At 40.2% G+C, this 25,435-nt stretch overlaps 1 protein-coding gene across 2 annotated transcripts in view; it reads right to left on the reverse strand.

Moving 5' to 3' along the window:
- RNF130 (ring finger protein 130) overlaps positions 1 to 24,565 on the reverse strand; it is a 110,809-nt gene extending 86,244 nt beyond the window's left edge. For both annotated transcript variants that reach the window (XM_023518747.1, XM_003799158.2), the window contains exon 1: positions 23,940 to 24,565. In XM_023518747.1, coding sequence (XP_023374515.1) covers positions 23,940 to 24,186 — 247 coding nt within the window. In that variant the 5' untranslated portion in view covers positions 24,187 to 24,565. The remainder of the gene's footprint in view (positions 1 to 23,939) is intronic.
- Positions 24,566 to 25,435: the final 870 nt, after the last annotated feature.

The raw sequence follows: 25,435 nt of genomic DNA on the forward strand, positions 1-25,435 counted from the left end.
AAAAAAAAAAAAATTAAAATGATCAGGAAAAGTTAGAGGTTGCCCAAATGACCGGGACAAAGGGGCTTCTCTGACCTTCTTTTCAAAAGCTTTTTCCTTTTTTTAAAAGTATGTTCATAGCAAGAAGAATAGGAAAGAAATAGGCCTATGGCTCAGGGCCAGTTAAAAAACAGATAAAAACATTTCTCATGACTTGGAGGCATTTTCTTTCTCTGTCAGAGAATAACCTGAGAACTGAAATGTTCCTTAAAGCAAAGCTAAAGGACAGTAAAAATGGGTGCAGACACTACAACAAGCAAACACACTCTCAGAACAGATCCCTCTGTTAAACAACCTCACTTTATCTCAGTGAAACTACTCCCTGTATCTTGCGTGTTCACCCTGATTTCTTCACATAATCTCCCATTTTCTTTCCCATTAAGATGATTTGTAATCACCCAGTTTTCTTTGCCCTGGGATTTACAAACTTAAAAATGCTTTGCTTGCTTTCTTCCAAACTTCTGGTACTTTTGCCTCATATCACTAAATGCAAAGGACTCTTTTCAGCCCTCAGCATACCAATCTTCCCAGCAGATGACCATAACCATTTAACTTTGAGATAATACACATTTCTTCAGCCTCCTCCCTCTCCCTTCTTAATCTTCTTGGGTATCTAGTGGTCCCAGCATTTTCTATTTTTTTCACCATCGAATTGCCTCAGCACCTATGCCAAGAGTCAACTGACCCTAAATGTAGGGGTTTATTTCTGGATCTCAGTTCTATTCCACTGATCTATATGCTATGCCAGTACCATACTATCTTGTAGTAAGTTTTGAAATCAGGAAATGTGAATTCTCTAATTTTATTATTTTTTTCCCCAAGATAATTTTGACTATTCTAGATTCCTTATATTTGCATATGAATTTTAGGACTGGCTTGTCGTTCTGTGCAAAAAGCCAGCTGGTGCCTGAATCTGGTTGTCTCAATTTGTAGGTCAATGTAGAGTACTGCCATTTTAACAATACAAGTCTTTGCACCCAAGAATATGGAAAGTCTCCCCATTTATTTCAATTTTCTGTAATTTCTTATAACAATGTTTTATAGTTTTTAGAGCCAATGCTATTTTAAATGGTTTTTTTTTTTTTTAGACAGAGCCTCAAGCTGTCACCCTGGGTAGAGTGCTGCGGTATCACAGCTCACAGCAACCTCCAACTCCTGGGCTCAAGCGATTCTGTTGCCTCAGCCTCCCAAGTAGCTGGGACTACAGGCGCCTGCCACAACGCCTGGCTATTTTTTGGTTGCAGCCATCCTTGTTGTTTGGTGAGTCCGGGCTATATTTGAACCCACCAGCTCAGGTGTATGTGGCTGGTGCCTTAGCTGTTTGAGCCACAGGTGCCGGGCCTTTTATAAACAGTATTTTAAAAAACCTATTTTCTAATTATCTATTCCTGGTATACAGAAGTACAGATGACTTTTTTTGTTTTTGGCATATTCATCTTTATATGTTCCTAAACTTAAGTTCTTAAGAAATCTCTGCTGGTACTGGTAATAAGAAATTAAGCTTTTCTGGCATTTAATGAAGGACTAACACTGGCTGCTTTCCTCTACCCATTTGAAGTGGATGTGTCTTACATCTGGCATGTGTGTCCTGAACAAAGAGTGGGATTCCTCTAATATGAAAGGGAAGCCAGGGACTACCTCACTTGAGTGTCTTCAGTATATTGCAAAGTGGCACATGCCACTCAGTTACCCCTCTCTAAATAGTCTTTCAATGGATAAATATCTTTTTAAAAAATCCCAGACAAAACCCCCCAAAAACAAAAAAAGGAAAACCTGGCAGAGCTCGTACAAGTTCTTTTAAGCTACCATAAAAGGTTTTTCAAATAAAAGAAAACAAATTAACATGGTAGCTGGGCATGGTGACTCACACCTACAATCCTAGCCTCTGGAAGGCTAATGCAGGAAGATTGCTTGAGCTTAGGAGTTCGAAACCAGCCTGAGCAACAGTGAAACTCCTATCTCTATTAAGAATAGAAAATCAGCCAGGAGCTGTGGTGGGTGTCTGTAGTCCCAGCTACTCAGGAAGCTGAGGCAGGAGGATCACTTGAGCCTAGGACTTTGAGGTTGCTATGAGCTAGGCTGATGACACGGCACTCTAGCCTGGGCAACAGAGTGAGATGATGTCTCAAAAAACAACAACCAAAAAAACTGATAAAAAAAGACCTATGAAGATTAGAAATATATTTATTATAGCTGCTATTAATTAACCTAAAGTGCTAGATCCTAAGTACCAGCTTATGTCAAATAATCCCAATGGTGTGTGTATAACATTTTTAAGTTTAATGTATATTATGGACAACACACACATGCACAAGAGAAAAAAGTCAGTGTCCTACTATAGAGAATGGGGTAGAGCAAAGCCAGTAGTGGATAAAGGGCAGCCAGTTAGGAAGCCACACTCTAGTCAACAGACTGGAGAAGGTTGCAACAAATGTGGAAGAAATGGATACATTTCAGATCAACAAGGATAATTAATTAGATAAGGGAGTGGAGATTTAAAAAGGAGATAGAGGTGGTGCTACTGACTGAAACAGAAAAAACTGGGGGAGGAACAGGTTTTTGGAGGAAGGACAATAAATTGCCCTGAATGTATTCAGCTTGAAAGACAATCAAGAGGGAGAGGCCAATTGCACTCTTACGTATATACCAAATAAAACACGTGCTTTGCTTATAATTGCATTATATGGGCTAGGTGTGGTGGCTCACCCTATACTCTGGGAAGCTGGGGCAAGAGGATCACTTGAGGTGAGGAGTTCGAGACCTGCCTGAACAAGAGCAAGACCCCCCCATCTCTATCAAAAATAGAAAAAAATCTGCCAAATGTGGTGGTGTGCAGCTGTAGTCCCAGCTACTTGGGAGGATGAAGCAGGAAGATCACTTGAGCCCAAGAGTTTGAGGTTCCTGTGAGCTCATGCCAAAGCACTATAACCAGGACAACAGCTTGAGACTCTTGCCTCAAAAAAAAAAAAAAAAAGATGTAAGGAAAAAAATTAGTTGCAAGAATGCAAAAGAATACATACCACGATTCCATATACATATTAGGATATAATAAGAAATACATATTTGGTTTTCATTTCTGCCTCCTGTCACAGAGCTCCTAAAATTCTTGTAATTTCCTAGTGTTGTGGTTGAGAGGAACATCTTTTATTCATAATAAGCACCTTTCAACCAAACCTGAGTTTAAGCCAATAAGGTGACTCTTGGAGGATGGTGGATGGTTGCCAGAGGAACGAATCTGTGATTGGAGGGTCAGAACTTTTAGCCCAACCTTTAACCTCCAATTTTTGTAGAGGCAAGAGGGGGCTGGAGATTGAGCCAATTGGTAATATTCAATGATTTACTTAACTGTGTCTACATAATGAAGCCTCCGTAAAAACCCTAAACAGTAGCATTAGGGGAGCTTTGGGTTGGTAAACACATCTACATGAGCAAGGAGACATAATATACCATAACTCCACAGGGAGAGAACCTCCTGATCTCAGGAACCTTAACGATACGTGTAACCTATGTACCTCTTCATCTGGCTGTTCATTTGTTTCTTACATAACATCCTTTCAATAAACCAAGGATAGTATTTTTTCTTTTCTTTTTTTTTTTTTTGAGACAGAGCCTCAAGCTATCACCCTGGGTAGGGTGCTATGGCGTCACAGCTCACAGCAACCTCCAACTCCTAGGCTTAAGCGGTTCTCTTGCCTCAGCCTCCTGAGTAGCTAGGACTACAGGAGCTTGCCACAACGCCTGACTATTTTTTGGTTATAGTGGTCATTGTTTAGCAGGCCCAGGCCAGATTCCAACCCGCCAGCTCTGGTGTGTGAGGCTGGAGCCTTAGCTGTTTGAGCTACAGGTGCCACCCCAACGATAGTATTTTCACAAGTTCTGTCAGGTTTTATAGCAAATTTTCAAATGGAGAAGGGGTTGTGGAAATCCCCCAAATTGCAGCCAAGACAGATATGTGGGTATTCTTGGGCTCATCATTTGGAACTGGTGTCTGAAGTGGAGTGGCAGTTTTCTAAGACTAAGCCTTTTAATCCATGGAGTCTATACTAACTCTACATAGTATCAGAGTTGATTAAACTGTAGGACATCTGATTCATGTCTGCAGAGAACTGGAAAACTGCTTGATGTTGAAAACCCATGCATTTACTGTCAGAGGTACTGTGAGTAAAGACAGTTTTTCTTTACATACATAAAGTTAAAAAACAAGCATAATCTATGGTGTTCAAAATGAGGATAGCATTTCCTTTGGGGAAAGAGGAGGAGAAGAGTGGCTAGAAGGGGACTTGAGGGGACTCTATGGAGCTTTTTTTTAAAATTATATTTTACTAAATCATAACTTTGTACACTGATCCATTTATGGGGTTCAGGATACTGTTTCAATATACAATATGAATTGTTTACATTGAACTAAGTAACATATCCATCACAATTATACTCATTTCTTAATAGTTTTGGAATGTACCACTGCATCATGCACATTAGGTGAGGTCCCCCCCAAATACCCTCTCTCCTCCCATATCCCCCCTCCTCCTCCCTTCTTCCCTTCTACTTTCTATGGAGCTGTTAAAGCTCTATTCCTTGACCAGGTTCAGGGTGATATCAGTGTGCTCACTCTGATAGTTCATCAAGCTGCAGACTTTGCTATTTTCTGGTACATGTTATATAGCTAGTAAAAATGTCTGTCGATTTTAAAAAAAACTGGTCATCTCATTCCCCAGGTTAAAACTCTTCAATAATATTCTGACACATGATATAACATGGATGGACCTGAGTACATTATCATAAGTGAAATATGCCAGTTGCAAATGGACAAATATTGTATGATCCCACCTGTATGAGGTACCTAGAATAGTCAAATTCACAGACACAGAAAGCGGAAGGGTGGCTGCCATGGGGCTTGGGGAAGAGGGGAGAATGAAGACTTGTTTAACACATTAACTGCCATGTGAGTTGTATTTAACTTAGGCTAGTTTTGAGTCCTGGGCCTCATGAAGCATAAATAACTCAAATGTCTCTTGACTTAATAAAACACCATGGCGCCATGGAAAACATTTTTTTTACCTAGTGGTGTGGCCCCAAGGAACAAAATTTTCCTAGTGCGGCAATGTGTTAATGGGTAAGGAGTTTCAGTTTTGTAAGAGGAAAATAGTCCTGGAGACTGGCTGAACAACAGTGTGAATGTACTCAACACCACTGAATTTTATGTACACTTAAAAACAGTTAAGATAGTATATTTTATGGTACATGTATTATGCTGCAATTAGAAATTTTAAAAACACCCTCCAATAGTTTTTCATTCCTCTTAACATAATGTCTGATACCTCAACATGGCCTGAAAGAACTGACCCCTTCAACTCTACTGCACACCTCTCTCTCCCCCTTACTCTCTAACTCCCTCTCGTTCCTTAAACACATCTACTTTTGTTGGTTTTTTTTATGTTTGTTTATTTCGAGACAGAGTCTTACTTTGTTGCCCTTGGTAGAGTGCTGCGGTATCACAGCTCACAGCAACCTCAAACTCTTAGGCTCAAGCAATTCTCTTGCCTCAGCCTCTCAAGTAGCTGGGACTTCAGACGCCCACCACAATGCCTGGCTACTTTTAGAGTCTCCCTCTGGCTCAGGCTAGTCTCCTGAGCTCAGGCAATCCATCCACCTTGGCCTTCCAAGTGCTAAGATTATAAGCATGAGCCACCCTGCCCGACCCACATCAAGTGTTTGCACCTTTTGGTCTTCAAATACAGAGGGTGTCAAAAAAATGTATACATGTTTTACCAAAGGAAAAAACTATATTAAAATTACAATACTTAATGTTTCACTTGTGCAATTATACGATGTGCTCAATGTGACTTTTATATTTCTACTATAATACTCGATATATACCAACAACAAACTCAAACATGACTTGAATGTTGCAAGTTTAATATACTTTTTCTTTTCTTAAAATATATATACTTTTTTGGGCACCCTTTGGCACATTTTTTATGTTCTCTTGGCCTGAAGTGCCTTCCTTTCTATCCCCATTATTTAATATCTGCTCATGTTTCAATCTTAGCTCAAACATCATTTCTTCAGGGAAGCCCTGACCATCCTAGCCTGGGTTACTTATGCCACTGATGCTCCAGGCATCCTAATGCTTTCCTTAAGGATATTATTAAATAATTACTTGTGCTATTATCTGTTTAAGGTCTGTTTCCCCCACCAGACAGTATAGATACAGGTACTGACTCACCTTATCTCCCTAGAAAATGTTTAGGAACTTCTTGTCCTGCCTGGCACACAGTAGGTACTTAATAATTATTTAATAAATGAATGCTTGAAGAAATTGTCCCTTAGGATTTCTGATCCAGGCAACAACATGTAAATGAGAAACTGCATCACTGACAGTAACCTTTGAGGAGTCATAGAAAAGGAATGTTAGGAAACTGTATAAATAGCACTCCAATATTTACAAAACAATGAAGGTGAACTGTGCTAACAATGAAGCCACTGGGGTACAGCTAATCCTTAGCCACATTTCAGAAATGATTATTGAAGGAACAGACAATGTGAAGAGAAAACTGTAATCACAGGGTGCTACCACAAGTTTGCTGTGTGTGGTAGGCAAACTAATAGTTCCCACAAAGATGTCCATGCCCTGATCCCCAGGACCTGTGACTAGGTTAGGTTGCAGTGAAAGTAAGGTGAATAATCAGCTGACTTTAGACTACCTGTTTTTAACCTGTGGGTCAAGACCCCTTTGTAACAATGAAAATACATCCTGTATATCACATATTTACATTACAATTCATAACAGTAGCAAAATTACAGTTATGAAGCAGCAATGAAAATAATTTTATAGTTGGGGGGTCACCACAACATGAGGAACTGTATTAAAGAGTCGTGGCATCTATGCAGCCATAAAGAAAGATGGAGACTTCACGTCCTTCATGTTCACATGGATGGAGCTGGAAAATGTTCTTCTGAGCAAAGTATCACAAGAATGGAAGAAAAAGTATCCAATGTACACACCCCTATTATGAAACTAATTTACACCTTTTATATGTAAGCTATAACCTAATAACAGCCTAAGAATACGGGGAGAGGAGAGGGAGAGGGGAGGTGGGAATGGGTGGAGGGAGGGGGTTAGAGAGATCACTTCTGAGGTTTATCTTACAAGGGTACAAGTGAATCTAAGAGCAGAATGTGAACGTTTTAAAATAATAACTAAGAAAATGACACGAAGGCTATGTTAACCAGTTTGATGGAAGTGTTTCGGATTGTGTGTGAAAACCCCACACTGTACCCCAGAAGTGCATTAATGTACATAGTTACCATTCAATAAAAAAAAAAAAAAGAGTTGTGGCATTAGGAAGGTTGAGAACCACTGCTTTATATTCTTCCTGCACCATCTGGGTGGGCCCAATGTTACCACACAGGTCTTTTAAATGTGGATGAGAGAAAAGTTGAAAAGAGAGATCTGAAGATGAAGGGGACACAGGCCAGGAATGTAAGCAGCTTCTACAAGCTGAAAAAGACAAGAAAATTGACTCTACCTCAGAGCCTCCAAAAGCAATGCAGTCTTGCCAACACCTTGATTATGGCCCAGTGAAACCCACTGGGACTTCTGACCTCCAAAACATAAAAAGTTAAATCTGTGTTATTTTAAGCCACCTAGTTATGGTCATTTGTTACAGTAGTAATAGGAAACTAATGAACTATGGATAAGCCATGAAACATTCATTTCCTTTTTTGCCCTGGTTCCTGGCCTAGTCAAGCAGGAACAGAGTAAATATCTTTAAGTTTTCTCTATCAAAGCATTTGATTACATCCTTTATGAGATCATAAGACAAAGCAATACGTGTTAAATGTCAAGTCAGTAAAATAAATTAAAAAACTGTAAAATGCTCACCTCCCAAGGGTGCTGATTAATGGAATAACTTCCATCATCTTAGGTTTTTAATAGCACACTACAAAAGGTCTGTCCATTCACTCCTCAGTACTTTCATCAGTAACTTAACACAGGGATTCTTAATTTCGGGTCCATGGACCACTTGGGGCTTGAAGAAGCAAATGAATCTTCTAAACTGTATTAAAGTTTTGTGTTCACCTACATAAATATTAATACTTATTTTTCTGCAGAAAGGTCCACAGCTTTCAAAGTCTTAAAGGGGATTTTTAAAACCCAGAAGGTTAAGAACTATTAATTTGGATAAATATACAGAAAGTATGTTCATGACATTTATTAGTGACACAAGCAGCTAGAAGGTAAAGACTGTGGATGACAAATTGGGATTCAAAAAATATCTTGAAAAGCTGAACAAACAGGTTGAATCTAACAAAGACAAAATTACACAGCTTAGGGACAGCCTCTATGCAAAAGACTCTAAAGCTTTAATCAATAACAAGCTCAGTATAAGTCAGTGATTAGAAACACCAAAATAATTTATATGACTTTAGGCATATATCCAGGAAGATGGATAAAAGTACTTCCACTGTCTCTTGCACTAGCAAATGGAAACCCGCAATAGCGTATTCACTTTGGGGCTTCCTTTTATATTAGTTTCCTGTGGCTGCCATAACATTATCATAAACTTAAAAAGAAAATCCAAAAATAAGAAGTAAAAACTAGCCCAAATCAGAAGAAATCAACAGATCATCTCTGGATACATAGAAAACTGAGTGGAAGATCTCCACCAAAAAAACCCACAACAGCTCTATATCAACAAAACCAACCAAAACAATAATATTTAAATGACTGGTAAAGAATTCTGAACACAGATTTTAAGGAAGCTCAATAACATAGAGGAGAAAATAGAAACCCAACACCAAGAAACCACAAAAACAATGCAAGAAATGAATAAAGAAATACAATTATTTTAAAAAATCAAGCAGAGCTTCTGGAAATGAAAAATTCATTCAAGGAAATACAAAACACAGTGGAAAGACTTAAGAATAGGCTAGATTAGGCAGAAGAAAAACATCTCAGAGCTAGGAAACAACACCTTTGAATTAAACAAGTCAGTCAAAAAGAAAGAACAGAAAAATAAGAGGAACAAACAAAGCCTACATTTCTGAGGGTCAAGAAGAAAATACACAAGAAAATACACAAAACCTATCTGAGGAAATATTGGAGAAGAATTTTCCAAGTCTTGCTAGAGATCTGGACATCTAAGGTACTAGAAGCGCAATAGGATTCATCATCAAGAGACATAACATACAGTCATCGGACTGGCCAAAGTTAATACAAAAGTAGAACTCCTATGAACAGTAAGGTGAAAGCATCAGGTAGCCTAAAAAAGGAAAATCCATCCAACAAACTGCAGACTTCTCAACTGAGATTTTACATGCCAGAGGGGACTGTGGTCCCAATTCTCAGTCTTCTCAAACAGACAGCCTAGAATTTTGTATCCTGCAAAACTAAGTTCCTTATCTGAGAGAGAAATGAAAACTTTCTCAGAATAGCAAATGTTGAGGGAAACTGTCAAGACCAGACCTGTGGAAAGCAGTCAGATCAGCATTATAACTGATGAACACAGTGACTCCTACCAGAGTAAAACCATCCAAATGCTAAAGTTTGGAGCCCAGACACCACAATGGCTCAAGAGTTAAAACAAAGCAATAAAGTTCTACACAACCAGATGAATAGATCCATCCCATTTATCAATTCTTTCAATAAACGTGAATGGCTTGAACTCCCCACCGAAGAGACAGAGACTGCCTGAATGGGTAAAAAAAAATGCAAGCCAAGTACCTACTGTCTCCAGGAAACACATCTTACCCACAAGGACTCATTCAGACACAAGGTGAAGGGATGGAAACAATACTTCATGCAAATGGAAACCGAATGAAAGCTGTTGTGGCCATTCTCGGATCAGCTAACTTAAAAGCAATAAAAATAAAGACAGATAAAGATGGTCATTATAGAATAATGAATTCAATTCAAAAGAAGCTATAACAATCCCAAATATCTATGCATTTAACACAGGAGCTCCCAGATTCATAAAGCAAATCCTACCTAATTTAAATAAACTGATAAACAGCAGGACTGTAATAGCTAGGGACTTCAACACTGATAGAACAGAGCAGACCTTAAAGCAGAAAATAAACAAAAAAACAATACACAGGACTTGAAAACAATTAGGGCTAACAAACGTTTATAGAACATTCTACCCCCAAACTACTGAATGTACATTCTTAATAGTTCATGGAACATTCTCTAAGATTGATCACATCCTAAGCCACAAAACATGTCTCAAAAAATTAAAAAACAAACAAACAAAAACCATACAACATATCTTCTTAGACCACAGTGGAATAAAATTAGAAATCAATTCCAACAGAAACACTCAACTCTACACAAAGTCATGGAAATTAAACAATCTACTGCTGGACAATTATAGGGTTAAGGAAAAAAATTAAAATGGAGATCAAAAGATTTTTTAAACAAAAAGACAAAGGGGACACAAGTTAACCAACATCTGTGAGATGATGCAAAAGCAGTCCTAAGAGAAAAATTCACAGCCTTAAATGCTTTTGTCCAAAGACAGATCACCAATCAACAATCTAATGAATTGTCTTAAGGAATTAGAAGATAAAGAGCAAACCAATCCTAAAATCAGCATAATAAAAGAAAGAAGGTCAGAGCAGAACTCAATGAAAATGGTTCCAAAAGAATTACACAAAAGATTAATAAAACAAAAAATTAGTTCTTTGAAAAGATAAACAAAATTGACAAACTTCTTACTTTAGAAACAGAAAAGGACCCTTATTAACTCAATCATAAATGAAAAAGGAAATATTACAACTGATACCACAGAAATACAAAATATCTTTGAATATCATGAAAATCTCTATGCATATCAACTTTGAAAACATTAAGGAATTGGAAAAATTCTTGGAAACACACAACTTCCCTAAGCTCAATCAGGAAGAAACAGAACTGAACCACCAATATTAAGTAACAAAATTTAAGTAGCAATAAAAAATCTTCCAACAAGCTGGGTAAGGTGGCTCACACCCATAACTTTAGCACTCTGGGAGGCTGAGGTGGGAGGTCCCTTGAGCTCAGGAGTTCAAGACCAGCCTGAGCAAGAGACCCCTTCTCTACTAAAAATAGAAAAATTAGCTGGGTGTTGTCCCAGGTGCTTATAGTCCCAGCTACTTGGGAAGCTGAAACAAAAGGATTGCTTGAGCCCAGGAATTTCAGGTTGCTGTGAGCTAGGCTAACACCAGCGGTTAGCCTAGCTCAGTGGTTCTCAACCTGTGGGTCGCAACCCCCTTTTAACAATGAAAATACATTGCAGAATTAGGAAGGTGGAGAACCACTGCTCTAGCCTATCACAAGAGAGTGAGGCTCTGTCTCAAAAAAAAAAAAAAAAAAAAAAAATCAAAAAAATTTTCCAACATCACAAACTTGGCTTTAAAAAACAGTCTCGGGCAGCGCCTATGGCTCAGTAGGCAGGGTGCTGGCCCCATATACTGAGGGTGGGTTCAAACCCGGCCCAGCCAAACTGCAACAAAAAAATAGGCAGGCATTGTGGTGGGTGCCTATAGTCCCAGCTACTCAGGAGGCTGAGGCAGGGGAATTGCCTGCGCCCAGGAGTTCAAGACTGCCATGAGCTGTGTGATGCCACGGCATGCTACCAAGGGCAATACAGTGAAACTCCGTCTCCACAAAAAAAGAAAAAAGGGAAAGAAAACACAGTCTTTTTACTGTCTCACAGTTTTGGAGGCCAGAAGTCCAAAAACCAAGGTGTTTGCAAGATTGGTTGTTTCTGGTTCAAGGAAGAAACCAAACCTCTCCTCTAGCTTCTGGTAATTGCAATCCTTGGTACTCCCTGGTTGTGGCAGAATAATAATCTCTATCTACCTCCTTCTTCCCATGGCCACCTTCTCTGCTTCTCTGTGTTTCTGTACATCTTTCTCTCTTATAAGGATACTAGTCAATGGATTTAGGGACCACTGGAAACTTACACAATCTCATCTTGATCCTTAACTAATTACATCTTCAAAGATTCTATTTCCAAATAAAGTCACATTCTTTTATTTTTTTATTTTTTATTAAATCATAAACACATAGATCATGTATACATTATAAAGTCACATTCTCGGGTTGTAAGTGGTCATGAATTTTTGCAAGACACCATTCAACCCCATTTTAGTCCATTCGAGCTGCTACAACAAAACAGGTTAGGTTGGGGATTGGGGTAATTTATGAATAGCATCAATTTATTTCTCATAGTTCTGGAAGCTGTGAGATCAAGGCACCAGCCGATTCAGTGCTGGGTGAGGGTCCACTTCCTTATTCACAGATGGTGCCTTCCTCATATGAGAGAAAGGGCAAATATACACCCTCCCTCTGACCTCTGTATAAGGGTACTAATCCTGATGGCTCTGCCCTCATGACTCAATCCCCTCCTAAAGACCCCACTTCTTCATACTATCTCATTGGTGATTAAGTTCCAACATGTGAGTTTGGTGGGGACACCAATATTCAGGCCACAGACATACTTTAAGTGGGATATTAATAGATTTTACTATAATCAAAAGAAATAGGGATACAAAGTTTAAAGGTTAGTCAAGCCTAGAGGACTTGAGTCAAACAAGGAAATTAATGACTGTATTAAATACCTGAACCAATGTTTTTTTTTCAGATGAAAAAGACTAACAGTATTTTCAGGAGACAATTGTGGTAGCTTTCTGTTACTGCATTTGTTCAAGCTTAAACTGTACAATCATCTGATAGGAATGTTAAAGTCTCAAATGAGAGGCCAGACTTACTGATCATTGATGACCCTTAAGTTCTAAGATTCTATAATTCCCCTCTCTTATCTCTGTCTATCTCTTTCACTGATCATTTTACATAACTAAAGAACTTCTGTAAGATTCCACTAATACTGGTAACACTGTGTAGGGGAGAAAGAGGTAGAGATGGGTGGGATGCCAGCCAGAAGGTACACACTGCAAAGAAAACTTACAAGTCCAAGAACTGAAAGAATATCAAAATAGTTTCAAGTGAGCAAGAGTGAGATGGCTAGAGGGAGGGGGACACACAGCCTGGAGCCAGACCAAGCAGTGAGCACCTTAGATGGCACAGAAAATGCCCATTCTTCCAGGACAGGAAGACACTGAAGGGGTTTCAGGAAGGAGTGAAATGCCCACGTGAACCTTCAAGATGATTTTGGCTGCAGTCAGAGCCCAAGAAAGACTAGGAAACGACAGATGCATGAACTAAAATGGCAGCTGTGAAAATGGCATGAAAGAGACAGATATGATATATTCTAAAGGTAAATTGTGGAAGATGGCATACATGTTGAATGTGAGGAAAAGCAGCAAAGAATGACTACTAAATTTGTTTAAATAACAAGCAACTCCACTTCCTAAGATGGGGAAAACTGGGGAGCAGTGATGTAGACTGGAAGGTTAAAAAATAGTCAAAGCTCCATTAGGAGCTTATTGATTTAGAGATGTCTTTGAGACATTTAAGATACAAAGTAGGCAAATGAATGTATAAATTTAGAGCTTAGAAGAGAGGTCATGGCCAAAATTAAAGACACAGGAAGAGATGACAGGAGGCATGTGGAGAGAAAAAAATATTCTTGCCTCAGTGGGTTGTCTTATTTCTTCATAAGAAAACATTTTTAGATTATTGGTCATTGTTAAGTGCCCACTTGGTTTTGCTTAAAGTGTATAATCTCAAATCTCAAGCAGCTGGGTTCTAGAACTTTGTTCCAGCAACATTCAGCTGCTTAGTTTGGGGGCATGGAGAAGGTGAATGGATGGAATTACACAGGACGGAATTTTATAAAATATTTTTGTAAATACAAAGTATTTTTAGAGGACCAAAGGAAAAGTGGTGTAAGAATTATGGAATTATATACACAAAATAAGAATAGGAGAGAAGCCAGAAGGGGCAGAAAGGTAACTCAAGCTATCTGATGGGGATCAGGGAACAGGGAACAGGTTCACACTGTGTCAGGAGCCAAATGACGCCAGATGGCCGCCCATCCCCACCGTCTGGAGTATGCTAACCTTTATCAGATAAGGAGCTGCTTTTCCCTTATCAGACAAGGAGCTGTTCTTCCCAGAGAAGCCATAAAATGTTTCAGACACATCGTTTACATTCCCAGCAGGAGACTGATGCAAGCTCTACCTCCCGCATTCCTCTACCCCACCCCTTGTCTTCTCTGAGTGCTTAAAAACTGACCTGTTACCTCCATTAAATCGGGCCTTGACAAGAAATCTGCCTGGCCTCTTCCTCTTTCTCGCCTATTCCCTTTACAGGCTGGGTCCCCCTCGCCCCACGAATAACCGTGTCCCGCAGGACGGGACAACACTGTAATCAATACAATGAATGCTGAGGGCTTACCACAAAAAGGAGGGAGGTAGTTGCCAGAGAAAAGAGAAACACTACAAGCCAGGCAACACAGGAGGTATTGCAATAAACTAATAAAACAAAATCACTTAATTCAGCGGTAGCCTTTCCTGATTTCACAGTAGGAGATCTCCTGAGTTTGTGGAGAATCCTAAGTTCCACAGTATGTCAGTAGAGGCAGAGAAGAGCTCAGATGTTGGAAAAATAAGGAACTTCTTCAAAGGAGAAAAAAAAATAGATAGCTGACTCACCTACAGTGAGCAAAAGAGAAAAAGTGGGAATCTTACTGTATGCATAGTAAACTCAGCCAATGTCTACAATGAAGTGCACTGCCTCATCAATCCCACCTGTCCCTAGCCCCACAGACAACCACTTTCAACTAGGTTTAGTTTTTCCTGTGGCCTGCCCCCACAGTTCTACACTGGCTATACCCACGATTTCTTGGCTTGTTGACTTTGGACATTATCTGTGGATACGTGATGTCATAACTCAGAATTCTGCTCAATTATTCTTCTCCATCTCCCTTTTCTCCCATTTTAGCATTTCATTATTTTCTTCTGTGGCTAATGAAGCCTTTCTAGTTTCTGCAACTACAGACTATCCCTTAAATCTCCTTATCCCACATTCCTCTTTCTTTTCCATTCCTCCATCTTTGTCATTTATGTTTATATAGTCTCAATGTTTCTGCTCTGCACCTAGAATTAAGTCTTTAGCATTTTTAACTAAACTACTTTTCCTGGTTCATTCTAACAGGAAAACCAACAAAACCAGTAAAAACATTAACATAATAAGCAAATAAATATTACAAAAAAGTCAAGTCCTGTACTAGGATCCCATTTTCTTCTCTAGGATTCACTAACTGCTCAGAATCATGCCACGTTTTGGCTTGCTTCATATTTGGACCAAGTAGTCTTGGTCTAGGAAAACATGCCTTTTTCAATATATCCCTACTATCTTCCAGTTCCCTACTTATCCTAAGAAATGCTTGGGATTCATTCCTTTTTACTTGAAGCTACGAAATTAAAAAGAAAAAGAGCCAACCTACAAAGACTTACTTGTTTTTGGTTATGCCTTTCAGAGAACTAACTTTGCCCATTTTGTAGAGAAAATTAACAACAATTATTTAAAAAAAGACAAATATCTCTCATGATCTAATCAGTATAACACAATCATTTTCATTTTTGCATATTACTTTGGGTCTTTGCCCACTGTAAATCAGCACAATCATGGTTCAATCACCTTGTGCAGCATGAGCACAGCTTTCACAATGATCCTCTTTTATGGCTGTGTAACAGTCCACTAAGTGGCTAGATCATCATTTATTTAACCCACCTGGGGAGCAGTACAAACGAATGGTTACAATGTAGGCACTAAAGTCAGACCTGCAGCAAGGCCCAGCTCTGCCAAGTCCCCAAGGTTGCACAGCCAGTGAGTCACCTTACTCTCTTTAATTCACCCAACACCAATTATTCACTCAGCGCCACCCTATTATGTCCCAGGTGCCACATTAATCCCTGAATATACAAACAAGAGTGGACACAAGAAATGGTATCCCTACCCTCAGAAACAAACAAAAAAATAGATATATAATTTCCAATCATGGTAAGTGCTATAAAGAAAAGAGGTACTAAATGGGAGACTGGAGTGCTCTCAGTTACCTATCCAGAAAGGGAGGACAACAAGCCAGGGCTGTTACGAGGAGTAAATGTGATCCATGTAAAATATTTAGCACCATTCCTGGTATGCAGTACATATCCAATACATGTAAACTGAGAGCAAAACAAGAATTATCTTCTCATTATATTTTCTTCCTTTTTTTCTGTCAGTATAAATCCCACACTTTCTCAAGGCTGAGAAGTTTGATGTGTCTTTTTTATATCCATTTCTGCCCTCATATTCATGTTTTCGTTTAGCTCTGTGAACATGATTAGTATTATTCATAATGGCTGTTTTAACGTCCTCATCTGGAATTCTGTCATTTATGTAATTTAACCAGTTATGGGTTATATTTTCCTGTTTTTTTCCATGCCTGGTAATTTTTGATTGGATGCTGGGTTATTTATTTATTTTTTATTTTGGGGAGCTGGATTTTGATATAGTCCTTTAAATATTATTGGGTTTTGTTCTGGGACCAGTTAATTAGAATCAGATATTTTTATGGTTTCTTTTTAAGGTTAGGAGAGCCTCAGGTTAATTTGGCCTCAAATTAACAGTACAGTCTATGTACTGTGCATCAGAAGGTCTTTCTACTTTGATTAGCAACAGTAAGAACTATTCTAGCTTTGTGTGAACTCTAAAAATTTTTCCACCTTCCAATTTCTGGCCATTCTTCCCAGCCTCTGGCAGTTTCTTCATGAAATTCACAGATTCATGCTAAACCAAACCTTCACGGGACTCCCCCCCACTCCACAGTGGCTCTCCTGTGCAACTCCAACCTTTCCAGTATCCTAATCTTGAACACGCATACTGCCTCAGCCTCCAGCAGCTCTGAATGCCCTCTTCAACTCATCAAGACCACCAGACTCTACGGTGAGTTCCTCCTTCCTCCTCTGCAGCCTGGAAACTTCAGGCAATAACCTGCAGTATTGATATGACTCCCTTGTTTATTTCCCTTTTCTTAGGGATCACTGTCCTGTGCTGCTTATTAACTGATTTCTGAAACTGCTATTTTATAAACAACTTGGGTTTCTGAATCAACTAAAGTGGGAATGTAACCAGTGCTCATCACTCTATTATGAGTGGAAGCAGAAATTCTCAAGTTTTTGAGTTCAAATTCCACTTTTTCTAAGAAACCTTTCTAGACAAACCCAAATTTGTTGCTGGTGTTCCTTTGGTCTCTGTATCATTTACGATTTAGCACAAAAAACAGAGGCCCTATAGTATGCTCTGTCCATTATTGCCCTCACCCCCTCCACTTGTCAATGGCCTCAGTTTCAGTAGCAGACCAAGTCCCACAGGATTAAATGCGATTGCACATTCCTGTGGCTTGCTAGTGTCAGGTACAGTCTTAGATGCTTGGCTAAAACAAAGACGACATTATATCTAACTTCCAGAACTTCACAGTTTGGGATAATTTAGGAATCAAATCTTCCCTAAGATAGTTTTTAAAGGAAAAATATAACGAACATTTAAAACAGAGATAATCAAAACTTTTTCTTAAAGGGCCAAAGAGTATATCTTTTAGCTTTGCAGTCTCCTACAACCAATTGTGTCTGTGGCACAAAAGCAGCTGCAGACAACACATAAACAAATGGACATAGCTGTGTTCCAAGAAAATTACTTACAATAACAAGCTGTGGTCCCCTTTAGCTCTAAAGACCTCTGCTTCAGAACTAAATCCACCATAAGTAGAAGACAGCTTCCGCCAACTTTTACAGTAGCATGTCCTAGTCGTACTACTCAGACAAAACTGATCTCAACAGTAAGACATCCAAGCTCTCCCAGATTGGAAATTATATACCATGTCTTCTGCATGCACCATAGGACTTGCAAAACACAAGGATGGAGAAGGTGCTTATTAAGTACTTCTTAATTTATTTCATTTGAAGCTGAAGGGTTCCTTTTTATTCAAAATTGCCTCCAACAGTTAAGAAACTACACTATTACAGTTTATGGAAAATAATGAATGCCTAGTATTTGAAAAATAACAGAAGGCTGACAAAACAAACAAATGCTAATGATCTTGAAAAACCCAATAGTTTCATTTTGTAAATAAATCAAGATTTAACTATACTTAAAAAAACTAGCCCTGAAGATTCTTCATTCATCCCACCAATGTGGAAGTGGCTGGATTTCCTCTTTTGTGAATTGTTCAGAAGCACATAAAAACTTTTCTTATAGTTTCTGTTTTTTAAACAAAACTCATTACCTTACTTAGGCAGGCACCTTATTCAACACAATTGCCACTGAATAACTCATGTTTATTGTCAAAATTCACATCTATCTAGAAAAGACAAAGATTTAATACGCTGAAGATATTTTTAATTGTTTGATCAAAAAGGTTTCACAACATGAATGTTAACAATGTTTAATGTTTTCACTGCTGCATATTATGTACATAAATATGTACACAGGCACACTCTCCCAATACGACTGGTTTGAAAAGACCACCACTATCTTTAAATGGTATATTCAGGTAGGTTTGTCTGGTAGATATTTGTCTCATTACTAGGTAGAGGAATCTTAGATGCTATTTAGTCTAACCTTCTTTTCAAATGAAGGGTTTCCTTTTAAACAATCAATGCTTTCTCTGTGGTTTGTTCACTTCTTAAACTAGTATTTAGAGCTAAACATAAACTGAAGGTGTCTGTTTTAGTCTACGTGAAGTGGGACTGGTGCTGCCTTAGATCCAGATTCCCAAATGCAGCACAAGATTAGACACAGCAAGGTCAGAAACAGCTCATACATAAGCTTTGCTTAGCTAGTGACATCATAGCTAAGCCCCATCTCCCTTCAAGGCAGGTGATTTCTTTTTAAAAACCAAATTCAGGACTATATATTCCTTCCCATTAACTTCTTTTGTTAGCTCTAGTCCATCATTCTACACATTGAAATCTTTGGAATCCTGACCCTGTCATCAACTATATGAGTTAAATATATACCACATTGTTATCAAAATCACTAGCAGGGCAATCAAAGATCTTCACAATAAAAGAACAGCAGGAAGAAAAATTGGGGTGTAGATGATATTTCTGAGAAGTCTCTGTTTCTCTTAACAGAGAAATGGGATGGCAGCAGGAGAAGGATTTGGTGGGGAGACTGAATGGCTTTTAAAAAACATTCTAATATTTACGTGCTAATGGAAATCATCCACAAATGAAGGAAAAACACAGTATGTAACACATCTTCAAAGATGTTAAGTTCAATATAATTTATTGTCTATATCTCCTCCTCCTCCTTCCCTGGTTATTTAACTTACGTCAAAATCTAGTTTTTAGAGCTCCAGCTCTATCTGAATGTTCAGCATTCTTGCTCACAGGATCATATATACACTTTTTCTCTGAATATTTTCAAATTTCTATGTCGGAAAGCCTTTGCTTTTGCTATTATGAATTCTAACATAATCCCTTTTACCCAAATTCCTATTTCACATCAATCTTCTGCACTGCTTAGGAGAAGTTCTAAAGCCAATTTCAGGTTTATTAAAGGATTCATCTAATAGGATCACTTTTTAAAAATATAAAAAACAAAGATTCATTATTTTTGAAATTTATTGCATCCCTACAGTCAGCAAGTTAGCAAAAAAGGTTTATCATTGGGTAAAATTGTTCTCTAGGGCTAAACACCCAATCCTGAAAAGTTCTATTCAAAGCAAATTCTTTCCACCAGAACATCTGCATACATAATCACATCATGAACACAGAGCTTTCTCCTCTCCCAAGCCCTACTCTGTGTCCAAGCAGTGTGCATACACATAAAGCACATTTACAACATCTGCTCCACAGGAGACACTAGCAAGTGTGCTCCGCAAAGATATTAAAAGTTTTGTTCTTAAGAGCCTGTAATCCTAGCACTCCTCTAGCACTCTGGAAGGCCTTAGGCAGGTAGGTTGCTTGAGTTCAGGAGTTGGAGACCAGCTTCAGCAAGAGTGAGACCCCATCTCTAACACTAGCTGGGCTTTGTGGAAGGCGCCTGTAGTCCCAGATACTCAGAAGGCTGAGGCAAGAGTATCACTTGAGTCCTCAATAGTTTGAGGTTTCTGTGAGCTGTGACACCACAGTACTCTACCCAGGCCAACAGAGTGAGACTCTGTCTCAAAAATTTGTTCCTAGTTCTAAGTTTACTGTCTAAGTAGTAAAAAAGCAACTGTGAATCTGTGCATAAACACAAGACAGACTCTTTTCAAAACTCAGTTTCTAAGAATGAATTCTTTATCTGTTAAAATATGAAATTTGTAAGCCCCCTCAAAAATGTATCTCCACTCACCAGAGCATTTCACTTAACTGTAAAGATATATTTTCAGAGTACAACACTTGTTACTTCATCAAGTACTCCATAAGTGTACTATGTAAAGTGTGACGCTTTTCAAAACATCCTTTTTAGGGGGAGGGGAGACAGAGTCTCACTCCATCCCCCAGGATAGAGTGCAGTGGAGACAGCCTAGTTCACAAACTCCTGTGTTCATGCCATACTCCTACCTCAGCCTCCCAACCTAATTTTTCTATTTTTAGTAGAGATAGGGTCTCCCCCTTGCTCTGGCTGGTCTTGAACTCCTGACCTCAAGGGATCCTCCCACCTTGGCCCCCCAGAATGCTAGGATTACAGACTCAAATCCTCCCAGCCCAAAATATCAAAGTGCCTAAGAAAAAAATTGCCAGTTTGCTCCTTTAAAGGTACAGGACAAATAAATCTTATTCAATAATTCACACATGCCTACCTTTGTAATTCACATATGAATTACATATGTGAATTCAGAAAACAGAAAAGTTACTAATTTCACAAATCAAGATTTAAGATAGGCTCTGAGCCCATAATTCAGTGGTTAGGGTGCCGGCCACATACACCGGGGTTGGCGGGTTTGAACCCGTCCCAGGCCTGCTAAACAACGATGAGAACTACAACAACAACAACAAAAATAGCTGGGTGTTGTGGTGGGCACCTTTAGACCCAGCTACTTGGGGAGGCTGAGGCAAGAGAATCGCTTAAGCCGAAGAGTTGGAGGTTGCTGTGAGCTGTGACACCATAGCACTCTACCCAGGGCAACATAATGAGACTCTGCCTCAAAAAAAAAAAAGAAAAAGAAAGAAAGATTTTAAACAAGCCATCATTTTAAAGCTCTAGGAAAACTGTGAAGTTCTTTGTTTTTACATTTGTACCAAACACCTAACCCCAAGATGAAGTTTCACAAATTTTACATTATTGACTATAAGCTGTTTTTGAGCCAGGAATCTGCCTCATTACTTTCATGTTTGTGTAATTTGAACATCACTTTGCTTGATGTCAACACACAATAAATCCTCAATAAATACCAAGAATTCAATTGAAAATTATAAGCGCATAAAGAGCACAGGAATGAAATATTTTTCCTAAAAGTAAAAAAAAAATTTTGAGACTCACTAAAACAATACTATAATGTAAAATACCCAAATATTGTTACAATTTTAAACCATTATTTTAAACATGAATAATTGTTACAGATTTCTACCACCATTCTTGCTTTTAAAATACATTCCAAAGTTCCTACTGCAAAAGAACGCCTTGGATTTCACATAAACCCATAGGCTTAGAAACAAGGTAGACTAACTTATAAAGACTCCATGAGAAATGCAGATTTTTATGTTTTCTCACTGCTGTTACCCTTCCTTCTTTAGTAGTTCCTTGATTAGTGCTGACAGTAGGATTTCAATTAGTATTTGTTGAACTGAAAGATCTCATGTGTGAAGACTCCTTGTTACAAAGCCAGACTCAAATTACCTACAGCAGTGGTTCTCAGCCTGTGGGTTGTTACCCACAAGAACTGTATTAAAGGCTTGCGGCATTAGGAAGGTTGAGAACCACTGACCTACAGGATAGTTACCACCACCAACACCAAGAGAAAACCTGAAGCAAACTCATTTTGGAACCAGGTGGGAAAGATACAAAATGACCAACCTTGAGAATCAGTGAAAGGAAGAAACTCCAAGGAACTGATCTCACACTCAAATCTCCACACACTGTACAAATTTGTTCATTTTGTTGCAGTGTCTAAAACTCCACCAACAGAGATTCCTTTAGGTTAACATATCTCCTCTTTTCAGAATTAAGCAACCACTTAAATCGGTCAAAAAACTGAAGAGATAAGTACTTCCATCATTCCAGTTTACAGATGAAGGAACTGAGGCTATGTAGCCGAATTACTTTTTCCAGTGTCACACAGGCATATAGCACAGGTCTGACTCACAAGTTTTACTCCTATAATGCTCTTGCCATATGAAGACTTCACCCACATCAGGTCACATCAGCTAGTTTCCAATTCCCTTCTATCGTAACACCTAAAATAGCTTTGCTTTCTCAAAGATGGAGTTTTTGTTTGGGGTGAGAGGTAAGCAACAAGTAATTTAAGCATATTGGGAACACTTTGGAGGCAACAATCCAAAATTAAGGCCATGGATTTTTGGTGCTTGAGGGAACCAAGCCTCCCTCAAAGACAAACCAGAGATTTCAAAACACTGCACAGGGCCAGCTCTTGCTCCAGAACTGCTTGCCTCTCTTCCTCTTTCTACCCTTCCACGTGACTCCATGGTTTTCCCCCACCAGAAAATAGACTACCATTGTTATTGCCATAGTTTGCAGACATTATGCATCCCAACCACAGTGACTGGCACAGAGCAGGCACACAAATGTTTACTGAGTGAACCCAAGACAAAAGTTGTTTCTATGGCCAAGATGGGATCCTAAGTGCCATTTTTAACAAAGTGGATATGAAAAATGCACCTTAAGCACCAGATTATGGGTGTGAAAACAAACTTTCAAAAGCCCAGCCTAAGTTGGAGACAAGCTACACCAAAAGTCTTCTGTGATTCTTTTTTCCCAGCCAGATTACTTCAAAGAAGAAACAGCTTAGTACTTTAGCTCACAAATACAGGTCTCAAAAGGGCACGATATGTTAATACGTTAGAGTATAAAAACAAACACCATTACTTTATTTAGGTTGCCTAGTTTAGGTCATCCTAACATGAACAGCAGTGAAAAAAAACTCAGCTTTCTCAGGATGAGAATGCGGTGGTGAACATTTCCCAAAAGTTCCAAGTGGGCCAACCCCCCCCCCCCAAATCATATTACACAACGTGGAAAATATTTTCTTAAAAATATGACCAGCAATTTAATATATATGTATATAATATATGTTTTACACCAAATAATTAAACAGAACCCAGCTTTATTTAAAAAAAAAATCAAGACGTTAAGGCAAACGGTTTCAAAGACAATTCTTGAAAATTTTATCTATTTCCTTCTTGGTCGGCAACCGTGAATCGAACGAAGACTTAGTTAGTAGTTCCAATTAGCATCAGATTATTCATAATGTGAAAATTTTAGGCGTCAAATTACAAAACCACAGGGGCAGAACAAGAGCCAAAAGCAACAGGGAAGATGCTCATTTTCTCCTTCTACCCACCGCCCCATGACCATTTAAGAAAAAAATGGCACGTTTTTCCACCAAAAAAGGACGTCAGCCTTGGAGATCCAATCCAGGGTTAGGTCCTTGATTTCGGGAACAAACTGCAGATTCCAAAACACAGGTTGCGATCTCATCCACCATGAATTAGTTTTGCACTCTTGCACCACCTCCTTTGTCTAGCTATCCCTACAAACTCGCAGTTCAATGCCCTCCAGTAAACAACCTACTTAAACCGAAAAAAGAACGTTCCAAGTCTTTTTTAAGAGAAGGGGGAAAACCCAATAACGCCTCCGGAACCTCATTCCAGGCACAAGCAGGCCGGCCCTACACCACAGAACCCTTACCCTGCTGGGGCCGTCTGCCGAGCGGCGCACCGCGGCGAGTCCGCACTGGGGCCAGGGGCCCGGCCCACCGCCGCATCCCAGGCTGCCCTCCCCGCTCCCCCAAACTCACCTCCGTGCAGGGGCAGCGGCGCCAGCACCTGGCCGCGCACCTCGGCCTTGGGAGAGTCTAGCCCGTAGCGCCCGCGGTCGATGCGGAACGTAAGCGGGGCGCCGCGGCCGGGCTCCTGCACCGTCACGTTGATGAGCGCCGTGTAGTATTCTTGGCTTGCGTTGTCCGCCCGCGCCGGCCACAGGCTGCAGGTCAGCAGTGTGAGCGCCGCGAGCCGGGCCAGACCCGCCCGCGCCGCGCCGCTCATCGTCCCTCCGGCAGCCCCCGCTGCCGCTCGAGGACCGGGCTCTGGAGCCGGCTCCGAGAGGCGGGGCGGGCGCGGCCGGGGCTGCGGCGGGAACGCGCGCGCACGGCCAGAGCGGGCGCGAGCACGAGCACGAGCACGAGCACGGCTCTCCTTGGCGCCGCGACTCCGCCGCCCGCCGCCCACACGTCAGCGGTCCGTCTGCGGGGACGCGCCCATCGGTCCCTCTCCCAAGACCGCGGTTCAGGCCACACGCAGTCGTTTACTCGGGGTCCCGCAAGAACTAAGGTGGGTACTCCCTCTCCATCCCTCTGGAAGGGGGCCGCCTCGCCCGTATGCGGCGGGGGTGTAGAGGGGCAGCTCTGTGAGGATGCGCCCCAAGCTTGGCTACAGGCGTACCCGCCGCCGCCGCCCCGCCCCTCGTCCAGCCGACCTAAAAGCTACACGCAGGCGGAGCTCCGCCCCGCGCGCATGCGTACAAGACCTGCCCGCTCCCGCCTGCCTGTACTAGAGTCCGAGGGGACCACTAACCTTTTGCACCCGCGCTCGATCCTGTTTGTTTGGCAGGGGTGACAGTCACTGGGCCTAGAGCCCAGGAGCTTTCCAAAAGTGTATGGAAATGTTTGAGCACAGAATACCAAAAAGCCAAAACTTTAAAACAAGTATTTAAAATTACATGTCTAAGAGATTTGATATCCAAGTATTTAACTCCAAGTCGTACAGTTGACATCGTGGTTGGGAGATGTCTCAGTATGTAAGAGTGTGGGGGCTTACCAAACCCAGAACACTAGGGGCACTTGAGTGGTTGGGAATGACCTCTATAGACAGGATGAAAACCTCCAGGGGCCCTGGACCAGAAGATTGTAGTGAGATGTGCTGTTCATCTCTCTCTCTCTCTCCACACACACACCAATATTAGTTAAAACATGCATCATTCTAAAGCAAAAGCTAAGGGATAGAATGGGTGTATCTTCAAGCGCAGCTGAATTCAGGATCTTACAGGGTAGTTGTGGAGAGTCAGGGGAGGAAGGATAACATCTTCTGACTAGCCAGGGCTGGATCTCCTGCCTCCTACTGTGAAGAGTGGGTGGATTCAGCCTTGCGCAACCAAATGCACTGAGAATGGAGAAGAGACATTGTTTCCCAAAAGAAAATTAAAGCACGGTTTCCAGAAAAAGGGCATGGATGCAGTGCAGGCTAAAACATTAGACGTCTACCGGTGCCTTCTTGGTTACATGGTTCACAGTTTCTT

The sequence above is a fragment of the Otolemur garnettii genome, unplaced genomic scaffold (assembly GCF_000181295.1).
Source record: "Otolemur garnettii isolate 467f Iridium unplaced genomic scaffold, OtoGar3 scaffold00146, whole genome shotgun sequence".
NCBI lineage: Eukaryota > Metazoa > Chordata > Mammalia > Primates > Galagidae > Otolemur > Otolemur garnettii.